The following is a 17,116-nucleotide window of genomic DNA, read 5'->3' as shown; positions in this document are numbered from 1 at the left end:
ACTCACCTCCAGAAATTCTGATTTAATTTATGTAGGGTAGAGCCTGGACATTATCCTTTTTAAAAGCATCTCAGATGTTTCTAGGAGAATCCTTGTTCCAAACACTCTGGCTCAATGTTAAGTAATAGCGGTGAAAGCAGGATTCCTTTCTGGCTTCTAGTCTTGAGTTTTCATGTTTCACTGATCATTTGAGACAGGTTCAGTGGTGCTGGAGGCATCTGAGACTGGCTTATAAGACCTGATTGTGCACATCTTTTCCCAGCTTCAAGTTCATTAACATCATGTTGATAGCTTAATCGGCCCCATACTGTGGAAATTGGTAAATGCTACAAATCAAGGCTCTCTTCTCCCGTAGCCAACATAGTCATTAGTCATTTACCAGCGTGTCGCTCTACATCTTTATTGGAGTTAAGAAGTATCCATCTAGTACGAGGCTGAGACTGATTTTTATCTTTGTTACTATTTGAATTTCGCTGCAGACATCTTTAATCATATTGACATCTTCTATAGGCAAAGTTTTAAAACCTTTCTCACAGTAAATGCTTTTTTTCAGAGGGATGCTTGTATTTAATTCATCATGGTATTTTTCTTCTTTTGAACAACACTGACTTCCTAGACCTAATAACATTTCAGTTTGTTTGGTCTGTTGCATTGTAGACCAGCAGGAGTCTTATTTGGGTTTGTAAGATATTAACGTGAGTTCTTGTCCAAAACTTTCAGGTCCAAATGGGTAAAACAGGAGAAGAAATAATTTCTCCAACAAACACTATTCTGGTGAACCACAGATTCAGAAGTTATTGTGTTTCAGTGGAAAAGCACAGTAAAGTCACCAACCTAGAGGAATAGATGAACTGCATGTTCTTCAGAAAATCCTCTGTAAATATGATCATGTCACGAAGATGTATATAAGAATTAGGCTATATAAAGCTGGAATTTGCATTCTCTGACAAGTAATTGGAATGCAAAGATCATAATCTCTCAGTTATATGCAGACCCTTGTGCTTTATACTCAAGTGAGGTGAAATTGGGGTGGACAGCCTCACTTAACTGCCTATTAAGGAACCTACAGAGGACACACACATGGCTAAGTGAATGGCCACTCCACTTTCACTAAGAATAAAACAGACCTTGGACAGGGCCAAGATTTTACACAAATAAGGCTGCAGTATGCTTCAGAGTGTATCAATTTCAATTTATATAGAAGGATATCTTCATTCCAGCAACTGAAATGTTGATTCCTGTAGCCAGGATTCCTTTGCCTTTTCCCATTGCAAAAGATGGAGCCCACCTCCTATATGCCAGGCACCCTGGGAGAAAAGTGTTAACTAGGTGCCCTGGAGAAGCACAGGCACAGATCGAAATGGCTGCCCCTCTGGAGGGCACAGGCAGTAAACCTTGGGGACATCGCCATGGTGACGTCTCTGCCATCATGCAGAGTGTAAGAACTGTGTGGGTGTGGATGACTCCCCATGTATTCTCATGTATAGAAGCAACGGATCAGAGCCCCTGCTAGGCCAGTGCCCAGGGAAGCTGTGGGAACAGGGCTGCCACCATGTCTCCAGGCTAGTAGAAACACCCGTATGCAGTTCCAGCCTAGGAGAACCCCAGACATTGAACTCCAACCCAGGAGAGCTGCAGCGTGGGCTGTGCCCAACAAAGCCATGGGAGTGGGGCTGCCCAAAGCCTTGGGAACGGAACCACCACCCTAGAGTGTCCGGAAGGAGGGATCCCCACCCCAGTGGGCCTTAAGCTTTTAGGCTTGCTTGAGGACCCATTATCCCTTTCTTATTTCCTATTTCTCTCTTTTGGAATGGGAGTGTTTGTTCTATGCCCATTCTGCCATTGCATTTTGGGAACACCTAACTGGTTTAACAGGTGCACAGGTGGACAGCTGTTTGCCTCAGGATGAGTTATCTCACCCATATCTGATTTAGAGGATACTTAGTTAGATGAGACATTTGGCCTTAGACTTTTGAGTTGATGTTGGAAAGAGTTAACTTTTGGAAATATAGGGATGAAATGAATGTATTTTACGTGTGAAAACAACATGAAATTGGAGTGGCAGAGGCAGAATGCTATAGTCTGAAGGTGTCCCCCTAAACTTCATTGAATCCTGACACCCCAAAGGTAATGCTTTAGGAAGTGAAGCCTTCTGGAGGTGATGAGGTCATGTGGGTTCATGAGATTAATGCTCTTAGAGGAGATTCCAGAGTGAGAAACCTGCAGGTTACGACACAGAAGACAGCCTTCCCCAGGCCCTGACCATGCTGCTACCTTGGTCTTGAACTTCCACTTCTAGAACTGTGAAAAATAAATGCCTGTTTATAAGACACTCAATCTCTAGTATTTTGTTATAGTAGCCTGACACAAGGCACTCACTTTACTGTCTTGATTACCGTAGGTTTATACTAAGTCTAAAAGTTGGATAGTATTAGTACTCAGACTGTTCTTCTTTTGCAATATTATATTGCCTACTCTGTGTCTGTTGCCTTTCCATGTAAACTTTCAGGTCAGTTTTTGATATCCACATAATAACTGGCTAGGGTTTTGATTGGGATTGCATTGCATGTATATAGATCAAGGTAGGAAGAACTGACATACTGAGACTTCCTATCCATTTATATGGAATATCTCTCCATTGATTTAGATCTATGACTTATTTTATCAAGGTTTTGTAGGCTTCTTCATATAGCTCTTGTACAGATTTTGTTAAATTTACATTTTTGGGGTGCTGATGTAAGTGGTGTTATGCTTCTCATTTCATATTTCAATTGTTGCTGGTATACACAAAATTAATTGACTTGTTTATTAACCTTGTACCCTGTAGCCTTCCAGTTATTTAGTTCCAGGGGTTTTGTTGTCATTGTTGATATTTTGTGATGGTCTTTGTAGACAATCATTTTATCTGTAAATGAAGGTAGTTTTAATTTTTCCTTCCCATCTGTATACCTTTCCTTTTCTTCCCTTCCCTTTCCCTTCCCTTTCCTTTTCTTGTCTTATTTCATTAACTAAGATTTCCACTGCAATGTTAAATAGGAGTGGTGAGAGGACATCTTTACTCTGTTCCTGATTTTAGAGGGAAAAGCATTCTATTTTTCACTATTAAGTATAATATTAGCTGTATGCTTTTTATAGATGCTCTTTACCAAATCTCTCTGTCTCTCTCTCTCTCTCTCTCTCTCTCTCTCTCTGTCCCCTTCCTCCCTCTCCGTAGTTTACTGAGAGTTTTTATTGTAATTGGGTATTCAATTTTTTCAGTTGCTTTTTCTACATCTATTGATATGATCATATGCTTTTTTTCTTTAGCTTATTAATATAGTGGATAACATGAATTGATTTTTTTTTTATTTTTGGTTTTTCAATTACAGTTGTCCCCTTTCCCCCCAATTTCTCTCCCCCACCCAACCCACCCCCTCTCCCACAATCATATCCCTCCCCGTTATCCATGATGAATTGATTTTTGAAGCTTAATCACTCTTGCATACCTACAGTAAATCCCATTTGGTTGTGAGATTTATAATGTTGTGTTCTACTTGCTAATATTTTGTTCTGGTGTTTTTTATTTATATTCATAAGAGATATTCCATCTATAATTATCCTTTATTGTAATGTCTTTGTGTGGTTTTGGTATTAGAGTAATGCTGACCTCGTAGAATGAGTTAGGAAATATTCCCTTTGCTTCTGTTTTCTGGAAGACACCATAGAGAATGGTATAATTTCTATCTTAAATATTTGATAGGGTTTACCAGTAAACAAATCTGGGTGTGGTGCTTTCTGTTTTGGCAGGTTATTAATTAATAGACACCAACCTGTTTAGATTTTCTATTCCTTTTTTTGTGTGTGAACTTTGGTAGGATGTGTCTTTGGAGAAATTGATTCATTTTATCAAGTTTGTCTAACTTACGGCCATAGAGCTCTTTATAATATCCTTTGATTTTCCTTTCAGCGTCCATGGAAGCAGTAGTGATTGTCACTCTTTTACCTCTGATATTAGTCATTTGTTTCTTCTCTTTTCCTTTCTCAATTAACCTAGCTAAAGGTTTATCAATTTTCTTGATGTTTTCAGAGAACCATCTTTTGATTTTGTTGATTTTCTTTATTGACTTCCTGTTTTCAATTGCATGGATAGCTGCTCAAATTTTTATTATTTCGTTACTTCTGCTCCATTTGGGTTTTATTTGTTCTTTTTGTAGTTTCATAAGGTGGAAGTTTAGAGTACTGATTTTAGCTCTTCCTACTTGTCTAATATATGTATCCAATAGTAAATAGTTCCCTCTGAGCATTGCTTTTGCTGTACCCACAAATTTTTATAAGTTGTATTTTTATTTTGCTTTGGTTTGAAATATTTTAAAATTTCTCTTGAGATTTCTTTTTTTTACTCAAATGTTATTGTAAGTGTGGTGTGTAATTTCCAACTATTTGGGGATTTTTTCAGATATCTTACTGTTATTGCTTTCCAGTTTAATTTCATTGTAATCGGAGAACAGGTTTTGCATGACTGCTATTCTTTAAGTTTGTTAAGGTGTGTTTTATGGCCCAGAATGTGGTCTATCTTGGTGAATGTTCCTAACTTTTCTGCTCCTGGGCCTCTACTCTAGTGAGTTTTGATTCTCTGTATCTGCCTGTCCTGTCTCTTCAGTTTTGGAGACAATAGTTTGCCCAGTGTATGATCTCGGTCCTCTTATTCATCTACATGAAGTTTATTTTCTGTTTGTTACACATTTTTTTTCTTGTGTGAATGGGAAAGATGATTTCCAGGCTCCTTACAAGCCTGACTGATATAAAGCCAAGCGAATTTTTGAGACATTGAATATATAAATTTTTTGTGAGGTTTTCATCTCTTGAAAACTGTTTTGAGTAACTATCTTTTAATTAATGTACCTTATTTTTCTTTTAATGGAGTGAAAGGTAAGATCTTTGGAACATTAACTTTTCTCTCTCTCCTTTTTTTTTGGCCAAATAGATTCTAAATGCCCAGGAGATGTTGATTTTCATAATAGTGACTGGGACATTAAGACAATCACCAGCTCCTTGAAATTCTACCTCAGGTATGCCTGGTATGATTTGGGACTTTGCTTTTCATAGTTGATGACATTTGTCTGGGTGGAGATTGGAGTTAATGTGGTCCCAGTTTCAGGATATTGGATCAGACTGCTAAGGAAAAAGTGAGTGGAAAGGATTTCTGTTAAAGAATGTGCATTAGAAAACATTTTTTTTAAATCTAGGAATTTAAACAAGGGAAGCATCAAAATAATAGAACTGTTATTGAAAAATGGCTTTTTTTAGGGGAAATTATTTTATTTTTTATTGAGTTTATTGGGGTGACATTGGTTAATAAAATTATATAGGTTTCAGGTGTACAATTCTATGATACATCGTCTGTATGTTGTGTGTTCACCACCCAGAGCCAGGTTTCCTTCCATCCCCCTTTGTACCCTCTTTATCCCTTTCCCCTCTGGTAATCAACATACTTTTGTCTCTGTGTGTTTGTGTATGGATTTAATATCCCCTGCTTTAATCTATATAATGGAAAAAAACAATAAAATACAACCTTAAAAATATTGGAATTAAATGAAGTGGCAGCGGTAGGGGAAAAAAAGTTTACTTCCCAGCAAATTCCGTGGCTTCACAATGATGATGAATACATTGTTTAGTTTATTGGCATAAATTTATATTTTGTAAAAATATTTGTTACGTATATATATATTTAAACACTTTCATTTCTTACCACTCAATTTTATGTTCCATAGTATATACCATATTTTATGGGCTAAAATGCCTTCTTTTCAGTTATTGTACTTTTTACTCATTAAGATAGATACTTAAGCTCTGGGAAATATCATTAATCCAAAGTAGATTGGGTCCCAGATATTGCTGCTAAATGACTTTCTGCTGTGGCACCATCCTAGAACTTGATGTAAACATGAATGCTTTCTCCAGGAGTATTTCTCTTGCATCTGCCAAATAAAAATGATACTATTGTTAGAAGATATATTCTGTGTCAGGCCATGTTCTCCTTGCTTACACTGACAATATCATTGTTTTATTTTTCCCTCACAATAACCCTCTCTATAAGGTAGGTGTCACTAATACTCATTTTACAGATGAGGAAATTGAACTGCATCCCCTCCTTTATTAAGTAATAGCCATGGTCACAGCTCACATTATATCAACCTAAATACCTCTGACTTGTAAGGCCACTGGTATTAGAGCCTCTTCTTCCCTTATTCCTTACCGCCAGGGACTGTGGTCTCCTTCAAGCTGCCTGGCTAATTTATGAAAGATAGAGAAAAATCTACTATGCATACTTTCTGGAGACTTGTGATGATAAGAATAGTGAGAGTAAATGACCCTGTCTGTAGCCTTCTTCAAAGGAGTCAGTTTTTTCAAAGCGTTATATAGCTTAAATCACTTCCCACATTACATCTTCAGTTCATCCCTCAATAAACTGTGGTCCTTCTGAAAGATGGGAAGATTGAGCCCGAAAGCATGTGTGGGTAGCACCCCAATGAGAGATAATAGTGCTTAAGACTCTTTATTTAAGGGTCTTTAGTGTACACCAGCCAGTCAACACCCTTTGATTTCTCGAAGATACCAGTATTTTCAGAGTGGGCTGCCTCCATGTTCTAGGCACGTACCTCACCCCTTATTGGCGACATTTCCAGAAAAATACTCGGAAAACTCTCCCTTCTCTCTCATGTACCTTTAACCTCTCTCATTCAACTGGCTCGTCCTCCCAGCATATAAATATGCTCCAGTAGTGCACATCTCCTTGACCTTCATTTATTCATTCAATCCATTATTCACTAAATCATTCAATAAACATGTCCTGCGTGCCTGCTTTGAGTCTAGCATAGTGTTAGGCAGTAGGCATACAGCTGTGAATAGATAAGGTCACTGACCTTAGAAAGGTTATAGAACAGTGATGGAGGCAGACAAAAGACAAATAATTATACAAATATAACAAACTATAGTAAGTGCTCTGAAGGAAAGGCACAAGGTACGGCGAAGGCAAGAAACGGGAAGACCTGATTTATTCTGGTTGTTTGTTTCCACTGAGATTTGAATTATAAGTTGGAGGCAACTGTGGGAGGCTATTCCAGACAGAAGTGAGCATGCAAAGGCCTGAAGCAAGAGGGAGGAAGACGCCTTGAAGAAACTCCATGTACCTTTTTATAGGTGGAGTATTGAGTGTAGAGAGGGAGGGAGAAATAGGCAGGGGCCATTTCATGCAAGGCCTTATAGGACATTATAAGAATTGGGGTCTGGCTCTGACAGGTGTAGCTTAGTTGGTTGGGCATCATCTTGCAAAGCGAAAGGTTGTCAGTTCAATTCCCAGTCAGGGCACATGCTTGGGTTGCGGGTTTTAGGGACACATACGAGAGGCGACTGATCGATGTTTTTTTCTCACATTGATGTTTCTTTCCCTCTCTTTCTCCTTTTCTTTTCCTTCCTCTAACAAGAAATAAATAAAATCTTAAAGGAAAAGAATTTGGATCTAGATTTTCTTAAAAGGAATGGGAATATACGGGTGAGGTGGGGGTAAGCTAGGTTTATAGTTGTGACTATGCAAAGTAGAGTTTATTCTTGTATTATTATTTATTACTTTCCATACAAACAACTGTAAACCTACTTTTTTCCCACCTCATACTGAAATATTTTTTTAAAAATAATTTATTTGTTTGTTTATTTTATTTTTAGAGAGAGGGGAAAGGAAAAAGAGAGGGAGAGAAACATCCATGTGTGGTTGCCTCTCGTTGACGCCCCCAACTGGGGACCTGACGTGCAACCTAGTCATGTGCCCTGACTGGGAATCGAACCAGCAACACTTGGCTCGCAGGCCGACTCTCAATCCACTGAGCCATACCAGCCATGACTTCATATTGAAATATTTTTAAGCAGGAGATTACATGATGAGATATGTATTTTGAAAAAAATATAGAGAGATCATATCAGAGGGAGGCAAAATGGGTACAGGTAGACACCGATTAGCAGGGCATTGCTGAGGTCCAGGAAAGTAGTTGTGCTTCTTCTTGGACAAGGGATAGCAGTAGACCTTAGTAGAAATAGCATTGTCAACAGATTTAGCTCTGTGATTGTCTAACCACTATACTGCATACCTGAAATGAACGCAAACTAATATTGAATGTAAACTGTAGTTGAAAAAAAAAATAAAAATAAAGAGATTTGGGGAGCAAAACTAGATTATTAGGATGGGGGGGGATAAAAGAATGGCTTCCATGTTTCTGGCCCGTACAGCCCAAATGACAGGCCTGCATTTACTGACCTTGAAAACACAAGAAAAATATGAGCTTGCAGATGACAAGTTAGGTTTTTGATATGTCAAAATTAGGATGTCTTCGAAGACATCAGGGCAGGATTGTAAAGAGGCAGTTGGATGGTTGAGAAATATAGAGGAATGCAGCTGAGTGGAGAGTTCAGAGCTTGAGATGAAAAAAAAATTGCAAATCACTGCCAATGCAGACGATAACTGGAGGCAGGAGCTTAGACAGGTTGCCTAATGAAAGCAATACTTCACCCTCTTCCAAACTAAACCTCAGTATATGAAGTAATATGCCCTCCCTGTCTCTACGTAATCTCCCAGTTTGCTCTCTAACACATTGCAATCTGATTCCCAGCCTCTCTGCTCCATTGAAGCTGCTCCTGGCAGGGTCGCCAGCGACTCCCTCAATGCTAAACATAAGGGACATTTGTCGGTCTCTGCTTTATTTACCCTCTTGGTACCATTTAAAGCTGATAAGCAAGCCTGTTTGGAAACTTTCTCTTCTTCTGGTTCCTACTATATCACTTGCTTTTGGATTTCCTCCCACCTCTTTGACCAGTTTTGGCAATCCTCTTTATTTATGAACTTTCTATGTGCTATTTCCCAGGGCTCTCCGCTCTTTGTACCGCACTGGAGGGGTGGAAAATTTAAATATCCACAGGAGCCAAGACATGAAAATGAGTGTCGAATAGACTACTTTCATATTAAACATTTCATATGGAACCTTTATTCATATAGCAATCCATTTGTCCATATATAAACGGCAATATTCTTTACTCCCACAAATAACCATATGGGCCAATGTAGCCATATGTTTCCATTTTTCTCAATAGAGACATAAAATATGGATTTTAAGTGAAATATCTCAATTTTTCATATTCTGATGACTGATTCGATTGCATTTCTTTTTCATACACTATTCTGGACAAATAAATGTTGGACAGTCTGATGCAGCTGTTGGCCACCAGGTAGCCCCATCTCTCCTTGAGCAGTTGTATCTGTTCTCATGGTTTTCACCACTCTCCTAGGTTCATGAGTTTTATAGCTACTTCTCAGATCCAGAAGGTCACCCCGTCCATCTTCTTCAAAGCTCCCTTTGGCTGTCCCGATGGCCCCTCTGATTAGCATCTCCTCTTCCCTCAGAATCAATTTCTATTCTATCCAGTCACCTAAATCATATTACTCTTTCCCACATCGACACGCCCGATCATTGGATTTCTATCTTTACTGTCTTTCCGTAACTCCCCTAATCTTTTCTTTCTGTCTCTAATGCCACAATTTCTCTTTGGCCTTTATTATCTCTCACCTGGATTACTACAGTAATAACAGTGGCAAGAAGTACAGCTTAGTGATTAAGAGGGTGGACTCGAGGCAGACTGCCTAGTTTTGCACTTACTAGCTGTGTGGTCTTGGATGAATTATTTAACTTCTATGAACCCCAGTTTCCTCATCTATAAAATGGAGATATTAAGAATATCTACTTTATGAGGTTGTCATTAGGATTATATGAGTAAACATATGTAAATCACTTAGAACAGTGAAGAGTTTGCTATTATTGTTATTATTATTATTAGTGGATTACTTTCTTCCTCTGAGCCACCCACCACCTCCCTTTGTATTACCATGACACTTGTCTCATTGCATTGCACATTTTGTATATGGCACGCTCCTCAGTTAGACTATTAGCTCCTTGGAGGTTTGGACTATGTCATATTTATCTCTAGATCCCCAATACTGACAGAGTACCATACACAAATAGGTACGAAGTCTTTATTGTTTTTACTAAATAAACCCATTTGAGCCTCAGTTTCCTCCTCTACTTGATGGGGATTTGAATAACTGCCACACCACACAGGATCATTGGAAGGATCAAATGGGAGGCCAGCTGTCACAGCAACTACGAAACTGGGAAGACTTCCTGGCAGCGCTCAGAGTGGGTCCACTTGGAATTTTGCAGGATTGGTTTGTGCCTGTTTTCATTTGGGGGAATGAACTGAAGACCTTGCTCAAGGTCTCAGCGCATGATTCTGCAGGTCTTCTGTTGAATTACTAGCAGATCGAATTTCTCTGACAAAGTTTCAGGTGAGGAGAGAACCGTGTGCGGTCACACTAAGCTGTAGGGCTCAGACACTTCATCCTCGATGCGCACAGAACTGAGAATTAGAGGCCTGGCTACTCCCTTCCCAAAGGAACTTACAGTCTTCATTCATTTCAGGAATCTTTCTGAACCTGTCATGACCTATAGACTCCATAAAGAGCTGGTCTCTGCTGCCAGTAAGTATTTATGTTTTACCAGTTAATTGTTTTTGTCCTGGCTTCTTAATATTTACAGCAACAAGCCTAGAAAACGGCTTGCGGGAAAGCAACTGAGGGGAAAAAACAGACACAGATTTTATTCACTGCCGCATGAAAGTGTCCGCCCTTGCCGTCTAACTGAAGTGTTGTGTAATTTTTCATAAATCAGTGTTAGTTGAGTGGGTTGGAGTAAACTGGCCAGCTTGAGGACTGTGACAGGTGCGAGGACCTGATTGACTGATCATGCCTCTTCTATCAGAAGAAGAGCAGTGGCTCGCACTACCAGGGGCCAGCATGCCGGTTGGTGTTTCGGGTTGTTTCCGCCCTTTGCCTTTCCACATGCTTTTCAGCTGAGTTGTGAATCATTACTCCTAATCCGTTAGTTGCCAGAGTCGCGTTTTCTGGATGTTAAAACTTCAGGTGAGGGTGGAGAGGTGCATGAGAAATAAGGCAGATAGAAACCTCCCAAAAGTTGGCAGCTGAAGAAGCGTTAGCATTTTTGGCCGAGGCCCCTGTATAAGTATTTCTGCCTCCTTCACTGTGCCCCTTCTCCTGCATCGTGCCTGTGTGGTGTGCAGGAAAAAAGAGTCAGGGCACTTGTCCTCATAAGAACTCTTTGCTGAGACAAGATACCTATGATCTTCACTCTGAGCCCTGTTAGTGATTTTCTAAGGCACACAGAAGCAGGAGCATACCTCCCAGTCCCACAAGGATGGTGGGCGGGGCAAGGGGGTCCCATCTGGAAACTTACATGTGCAATGCTAGGAGCGATCTGCTGTACTCCGAATTCTGAATGCCTCTGGGACATTCTTGTCTTCTCTTCTCATCTTTCTGCTTTCTTCTAATTTCTTCATTTTTCTAGGTCTATTTCCTTCTCTCTCTCTCTCTCTCTCTCTCTCTCTCTCTCTCTCTCTCTCTCTCTCTCTCTCCTCTATCTCTCTCTCTTTCTGCCTTTTGGTATCTCTGTCTTTCTCTCTCAGTTTCAGTGTCTTGTGTCTTAGTATATTTTTGCCATTGTGTTTCAGTGCCTATTCATTTCTCTGTTTCTTTTCATCTCTCTAACACTCTCTGCATCTCTTGTTTATTTTGTGTGTGTGTGTGTGTGTGTGAGAGAGAGAGAGAGAGAGAGAGGGAGAGGTCGGAGGGGGAGAGAGTTTTCTTGATCCAGTTGCCCAACAAGCAAAACTGTCTCTCTTCCTTCTCAGAGTCTGACAACCTGGATTATCGGCTGGGAGCCATTCACTCCTTGGTATATAAGCTACCAGAAAAGAACCGGGAGATGCTGGAACTTCTTATAAGACACTTGGTCAAGTAAGTAACCTCTGGGGTTTGGGGAAGAGTCCTTATCAAAGGGCTGGCCCGCAGGGTAGCACTGCAGAGCAGCTGTCTGCCGTCTCCGCTCCATCCTGGGCATGCTGCACGCTCTGTAAGGAAGGTGATTTTGCCTGGACCCTTGTCTACATCCTCCCAGTGTCATCATGCATCTCCTTTGAGAGGTTGTCTCCATTGAAGGGCAATACCAGGTAGACTGGGGTGAATACAGGCCTTGCTCTCAGATAAATCTGCTTTCAGATTTCAGTTCTACCGCTTATTTAGCTGGAAAATGTTAGGCGAACCTCTCTTAGACTCTGCTCGGTCACCTCTGAAATGGGAAGAGTGGTGTTGCCTACCATGCAGCAGGACCGTAGTATGGATTTGAAGGAACACAGGTAAACTGCATGGCACATAGCAGGTCTTCAAGAAATGGGAGCCATTGTTCAGATTACGGTCAGCTTCTTGCTTGGGTGTGGCAGGCCAGGACAGACAGCAGCATTCCAGAGGGTAGGCCTGGTGATGGGCTCTAAGATGGGTGGGTATAAGGGGCATGTGTGCCCCACTGTGGTGCTTCCTGGCCAGAGGGCTCAGTAATGTGAATGAAGATGAATGTACTTGGCTCATAAAGGGCCAGCTGCTGCATCTTTGGAAGCAGTATGTTGCAGCAGAAAGCACTCTTGTCCAAGAGTCAGCAAACCTGGATCCTAGCTGCAAGGCCATTCTTGATATTGTAAAAAGTAAAGAAATGAGATAACAAACTCAGAAAAAAATTGTATGCACTTTAAATGTATTTAACAAAATAAAGCTATCCACACACTCACACACACACACAAAATGCTGTGATGATATACTTGAACCTCATTTGGAGAGGGTCTCAAACACCGAGAATCCAGGCCCTCAGTGAAGGCGAGGATGCAGGCTAAGCGGCCTCCCTCTGTGATAAATCCTGCTCACTCTGCATCATTGGACCTTGGGTTCCCCATGATATAATGAGATACCTCTGAGATCTGATCCGGCTCCAACATTCTACATTTTTGATGAGTATTATAGACACTAATATAGATACATAGGCAGAATTGACAAGAGCATGGCTTTTATATTTATTGCCAATGTTCACCTGTGTTCCTTTCAAATCCACACCACCGTCCTGCTGCATGGTAGGCAATACTCTTCCCATTTTAGAGATGACCAAACAGAGTCTAAGAGACGTTCGCCTAACATTTTCCAGCTAAATAAGTGGTAGAGCTGGAATTTGGGCAAATAGAGACTATTAAGAGATACGTTTTTTTGAAAAAGTTGTTGGTGATAATCTCAGTAAAATTACAGAAATCAGCACATGAACCATTTGTGTGTTAATTTGAAGTTGCCCTGGGGGAAACAGACTGTCTTTCAAGTTCCAGCTGTATCACTAATTTGCTGTGTGACCTTAAGAAAGTTCCACCTCCTCTCTGGGCCTCAGTTTGTTCACATATAACATGAGGGGACTGGACTAGCTAGTCTCGAAGGGTTCTTCCAGCTTTCATTTTCAAAGAGTCTCAATACGTGCCAGGAGTCAAGGATTTGGTTGAGGATTCTTCTGTTACCAGTAGGTGAACATCACCTTCCTCCATCTACCCAAGGGCTGACCACCTGCCTCGCTTTAAGAATCTGGGTCCCTAAAATCCCTAGAGCAAAATGAGCGAGAGACAACATGACCATACAGGACAGAGAAATAGAAAGACAGATAACCTGAAATATATGAAAAACTCCTCAATTTCACTCATAATAAGAAAACAAAACAAAACAAAAATTAAACCTCAACCATTTATTGGCAAATGTTAAGACTTGACTGTGTTCTCTGTATATGAGACTTTGGAACCACAAGTACTCTAATACACTGTTGGTATTAATGCAGTACTCACCTGGAGGAGGGGGACTTGGCAAATTGTTACCCTTTGACGCAGCAATCCCACTTCCAGGCCTCTACTTTGAAGACACCTCCACAAGTTAAAAACAACATATGCCCAAGGCCCATCACTGTAGCGTAATTTTTAATAGCAAAAGACTGCAAACAACACAAATGTTTAATATAAAGGGACTAGTTGAGTAAGCAATGGTATAGTCAAATAGTGTGGTGTTACACAGTCATAAAAAAGAATGGAAGAAGTCTGTTGCCTTTGTTTTTGTAGTGATTCCCAGGATGCATTGCAAATTTTCAGCATGTCGTCGTCGGCAGCCGTCCGTCTCGAGAGACGATGGTGTAGCTTCACAAGAGTCTATCTGCACCGCCGAGAATGGCTGTGCAGTCCGACTCGGGAGTGACACGGTATCTGTCTCCTCCCGTGTTGAATCGACATCTTGCAATGACGCTGGAGTGTCCTCTCCAGTGAAGCTGAAGCTACAGAGCCTGGGCAGGGTGATATGGAGGGTCTGCTGTTGCCCATGCAGCAGACCCCCCCTCTCTTCGCAGCTGAAGGGTCCAAGGGAAAGACGGAGTCGATACAGCTTGGCTTCAGGTGCGCCGCAGGAGTTGCCGGTGTTGACTACAACGTCAAACCGCCTTAGGGACTCCGGCTCCGGATTTTCTGTCGGGGTTTACTCCCTTAGCCTTTCCCCTGAAGAGGTATGCCGCAAGGCAGCGGAGGTTTTTTGGAGTCAGAGTTTTCCTTCTCTGATGTACCCTGACTGGAAGATCGAACCAGCGACACTTAGTTCGCAGGCCGACGCTCAATCCACTGAGCTAAACCAGCCAGGGGTTTCAGCATGTAAAACAGGCAAAAACAACAACAAAAGCCCAAGGTGTGAGACAGGGTATAAAATGTGGCTAACTTTCTTATAAGGAAAAAGAGGGAAATAAGAATATATAAGAATATAAACTCATATTTTCTTACTGCTGTCAAATGAAGCACAGTAAGATAAATAAAAAAACTAATGATTAAAAATGCTAACTTATTTATTGCATGACACAGCAATTTTGCTCCTAGGTATATACTGAATATAAATGAAAACATAGGTCCACACAGAAACTGGTGCACAAATATTCATAGTAGCATTATTCATAGTTGCCTGAAGGTAAAAAGAACCCAAATGACCCTCAGGTGATGAATGGAAAAATAAAATGTGGTATAAACACACAGTGGAACATTATCTAGGCATGAAAAGGAATAAAATACAGATATATGGATAAACCTTGAAAACATGCTAAGTGAAAGAAGCCAGATACAAAAGAGCACATATTATATGATTCCATTTATACAAAGTGTTCACAGTAGACAGAGTGGTGGGGACAGAAAATGGATCAGTGGTTGCCTGGGGCTGGCATGTTGGGGACGTGGAAGGAAAAGGGGAATGATACTAATAGTTATGTTTTGTTTTGTTTTTTTTTGCGTGGTGAAAATGTTCTAGAATTAGCAGTGATATTTACACAACTCTGTGAATATACAAAGAAACAACAACATTGAATTGTACCCTTTCCCCATTAAAATGGTGAATTGTATGGCATGTGAAATAGATCTCAATAAAGCTATTATAAAAACAAATTAATAAAACGTTACTAAAGGGAACAGGTGATAGAGTGAAAAGGGGATAGAATGAGAGCTAGATTCCTCTAAGTCTACTTCTGTCTGTGGTTTTGACTTTTGAGCCATATCAATGTTTCACATAACCAAAAAGTAAAACTTAATCAAAAGTAAAACATTACAAACCCTAACAATGAATACGCGAAGCAAACAAATCTAAATTTTTATCAAATTGATAATGTAGACACATAAAGAAAAAAGTTATTTCAACTAACTTAACACAGTCCTCTGACTCATTTTTACATGAGCTGTATTCTAAAACAGAGCTGCAAAAAAATTGTAAGCATCAAGTACTATAATATTATTATTATAGTTTGAAACTTATATATATATATATATATAATATATATATATCTCAGAAGAATAAAGCAAAGAAGTAAATATGTTAATATTATCAGAAGCCAAGATATACAGTATAAGGAAAAGAGATAAAAATACAAACTTCAAGATGTAAAGTAAAACATTCTAAAATGGTAAAGTTGACTTGAGGATACCCATACAAACTCCCGATTTTAAAACAAAGCAACAAAAACGGTGAATCAATCTTGAAGTGATTCTACCCACAAAAAGCAGTGGATACACATGATGCCCTGATCGAAAGTACCAAGGCTTCTTAGAGAAATGATGCCAGCTCTGGGACAAGGAAAATACAGGGAGAGCCTTGGATCAGGTGTACCTTTGTACGCAGAGAACAACTCAAGAACTAGTAAGTGCATCATATCACAGGAACACAGGAGCTTGCTTTCAATAAATAAAAATGTATGGGAAGTAGGTAGAATAAAGAAAGCTATTTATTAAAGAAGAATGACAGCTAATAAATGTGGGAGGAATAAATTAGAAAAACTTGCTTTGTAACCTCAGTGTCTTAGCTGGTTCAGGCCTGGATCTAAATCATTGGGTTAAAAAGATTGTTCAGAAACAAGACACTCACATAGTTTTAATGTATTACCCACAGATTACTTGCTAATTACAAATGGAAAAAGGTGTCTTTACAGTGAACCTATCTGCCAGACACCATTTTAATTAATTGATCAAAGTTTGCATCACTGAGCTGCTGTCCTGTGTCCCCGAGTGTGTGCGCGCTTATTCTCAGCTGGTCTGCCCAAGCCCCCCTGAGCGCCAGCCCTAGTTCCCCACACGGCCCTGCTTCCTCTCCAAGAAGAAGAAAGAAACTATCCTGAACTGGAAGAAACTCGCCCAACTGCAGGCCTGAGTGTGCACTGGTGGGAAAGGAACTGCTCATATTGTAGAAAAAAGAAGGTGGTTCACAGAACAGCTACAGCAGGTGGTCAAAAACTTCAGAAGTGAGGGGTAAGCAAGATCTCTGGTATTGAAGAGGTAGATGTGTTCACAAACCGAGGAACAGTGATCCACTTTAATGACCCTGAAGTCCAGGCACCTCTGGCAGCGAGCACTTGCGTCACAACAGGCCATGCAGAGACAAAGCAGCCGACAGAAATACCGCCCAGCATCTTAAACCAGCGTGGTGTGGACAGTCTCTGACCAGTTTAAGGAGACTGGCTGAAGCTCTGCCCAGACAATCTGTGGATGGAAAAGCACCACTTGCTACAGGAGAGGATGATGATGATGAAGTTCCTGGTCTTGTAGAGAATGTTGATGAGGTTCCCAAGAATGAAGCAAACTGAATGGAATCAACTTCTGAAGA

General features: G+C 40.3%; 1 protein-coding gene across 1 annotated transcript in view; it reads left to right on the top strand.

Annotated features, from left to right (window-relative positions):
* Window positions 1-17,116, top strand: part of OPHN1 (oligophrenin 1) — a 237,036-nt gene that overhangs the window by 157,767 nt on the left and 62,153 nt on the right. Inside the window, exons 16-18 of the mRNA XM_090264307.1 lie at window positions 4,964-5,048; window positions 10,500-10,558; window positions 11,785-11,890. Of these exons, the coding sequence (XP_090120433.1) occupies window positions 4,964-5,048; window positions 10,500-10,558; window positions 11,785-11,890 (250 nt within the window). The remainder of the gene's footprint in view (window positions 1-4,963; window positions 5,049-10,499; window positions 10,559-11,784; window positions 11,891-17,116) is intronic.

Source organism: Furipterus horrens, unplaced genomic scaffold (genome assembly GCF_987537825.1).
Source record: "Furipterus horrens unplaced genomic scaffold, mFurHor1.1.pri manual_scaffold_17, whole genome shotgun sequence".
Taxonomy (NCBI): domain Eukaryota; kingdom Metazoa; phylum Chordata; class Mammalia; order Chiroptera; family Furipteridae; genus Furipterus; species Furipterus horrens.
This window is presented reverse-complemented; position numbering and strand designations above follow the sequence as displayed.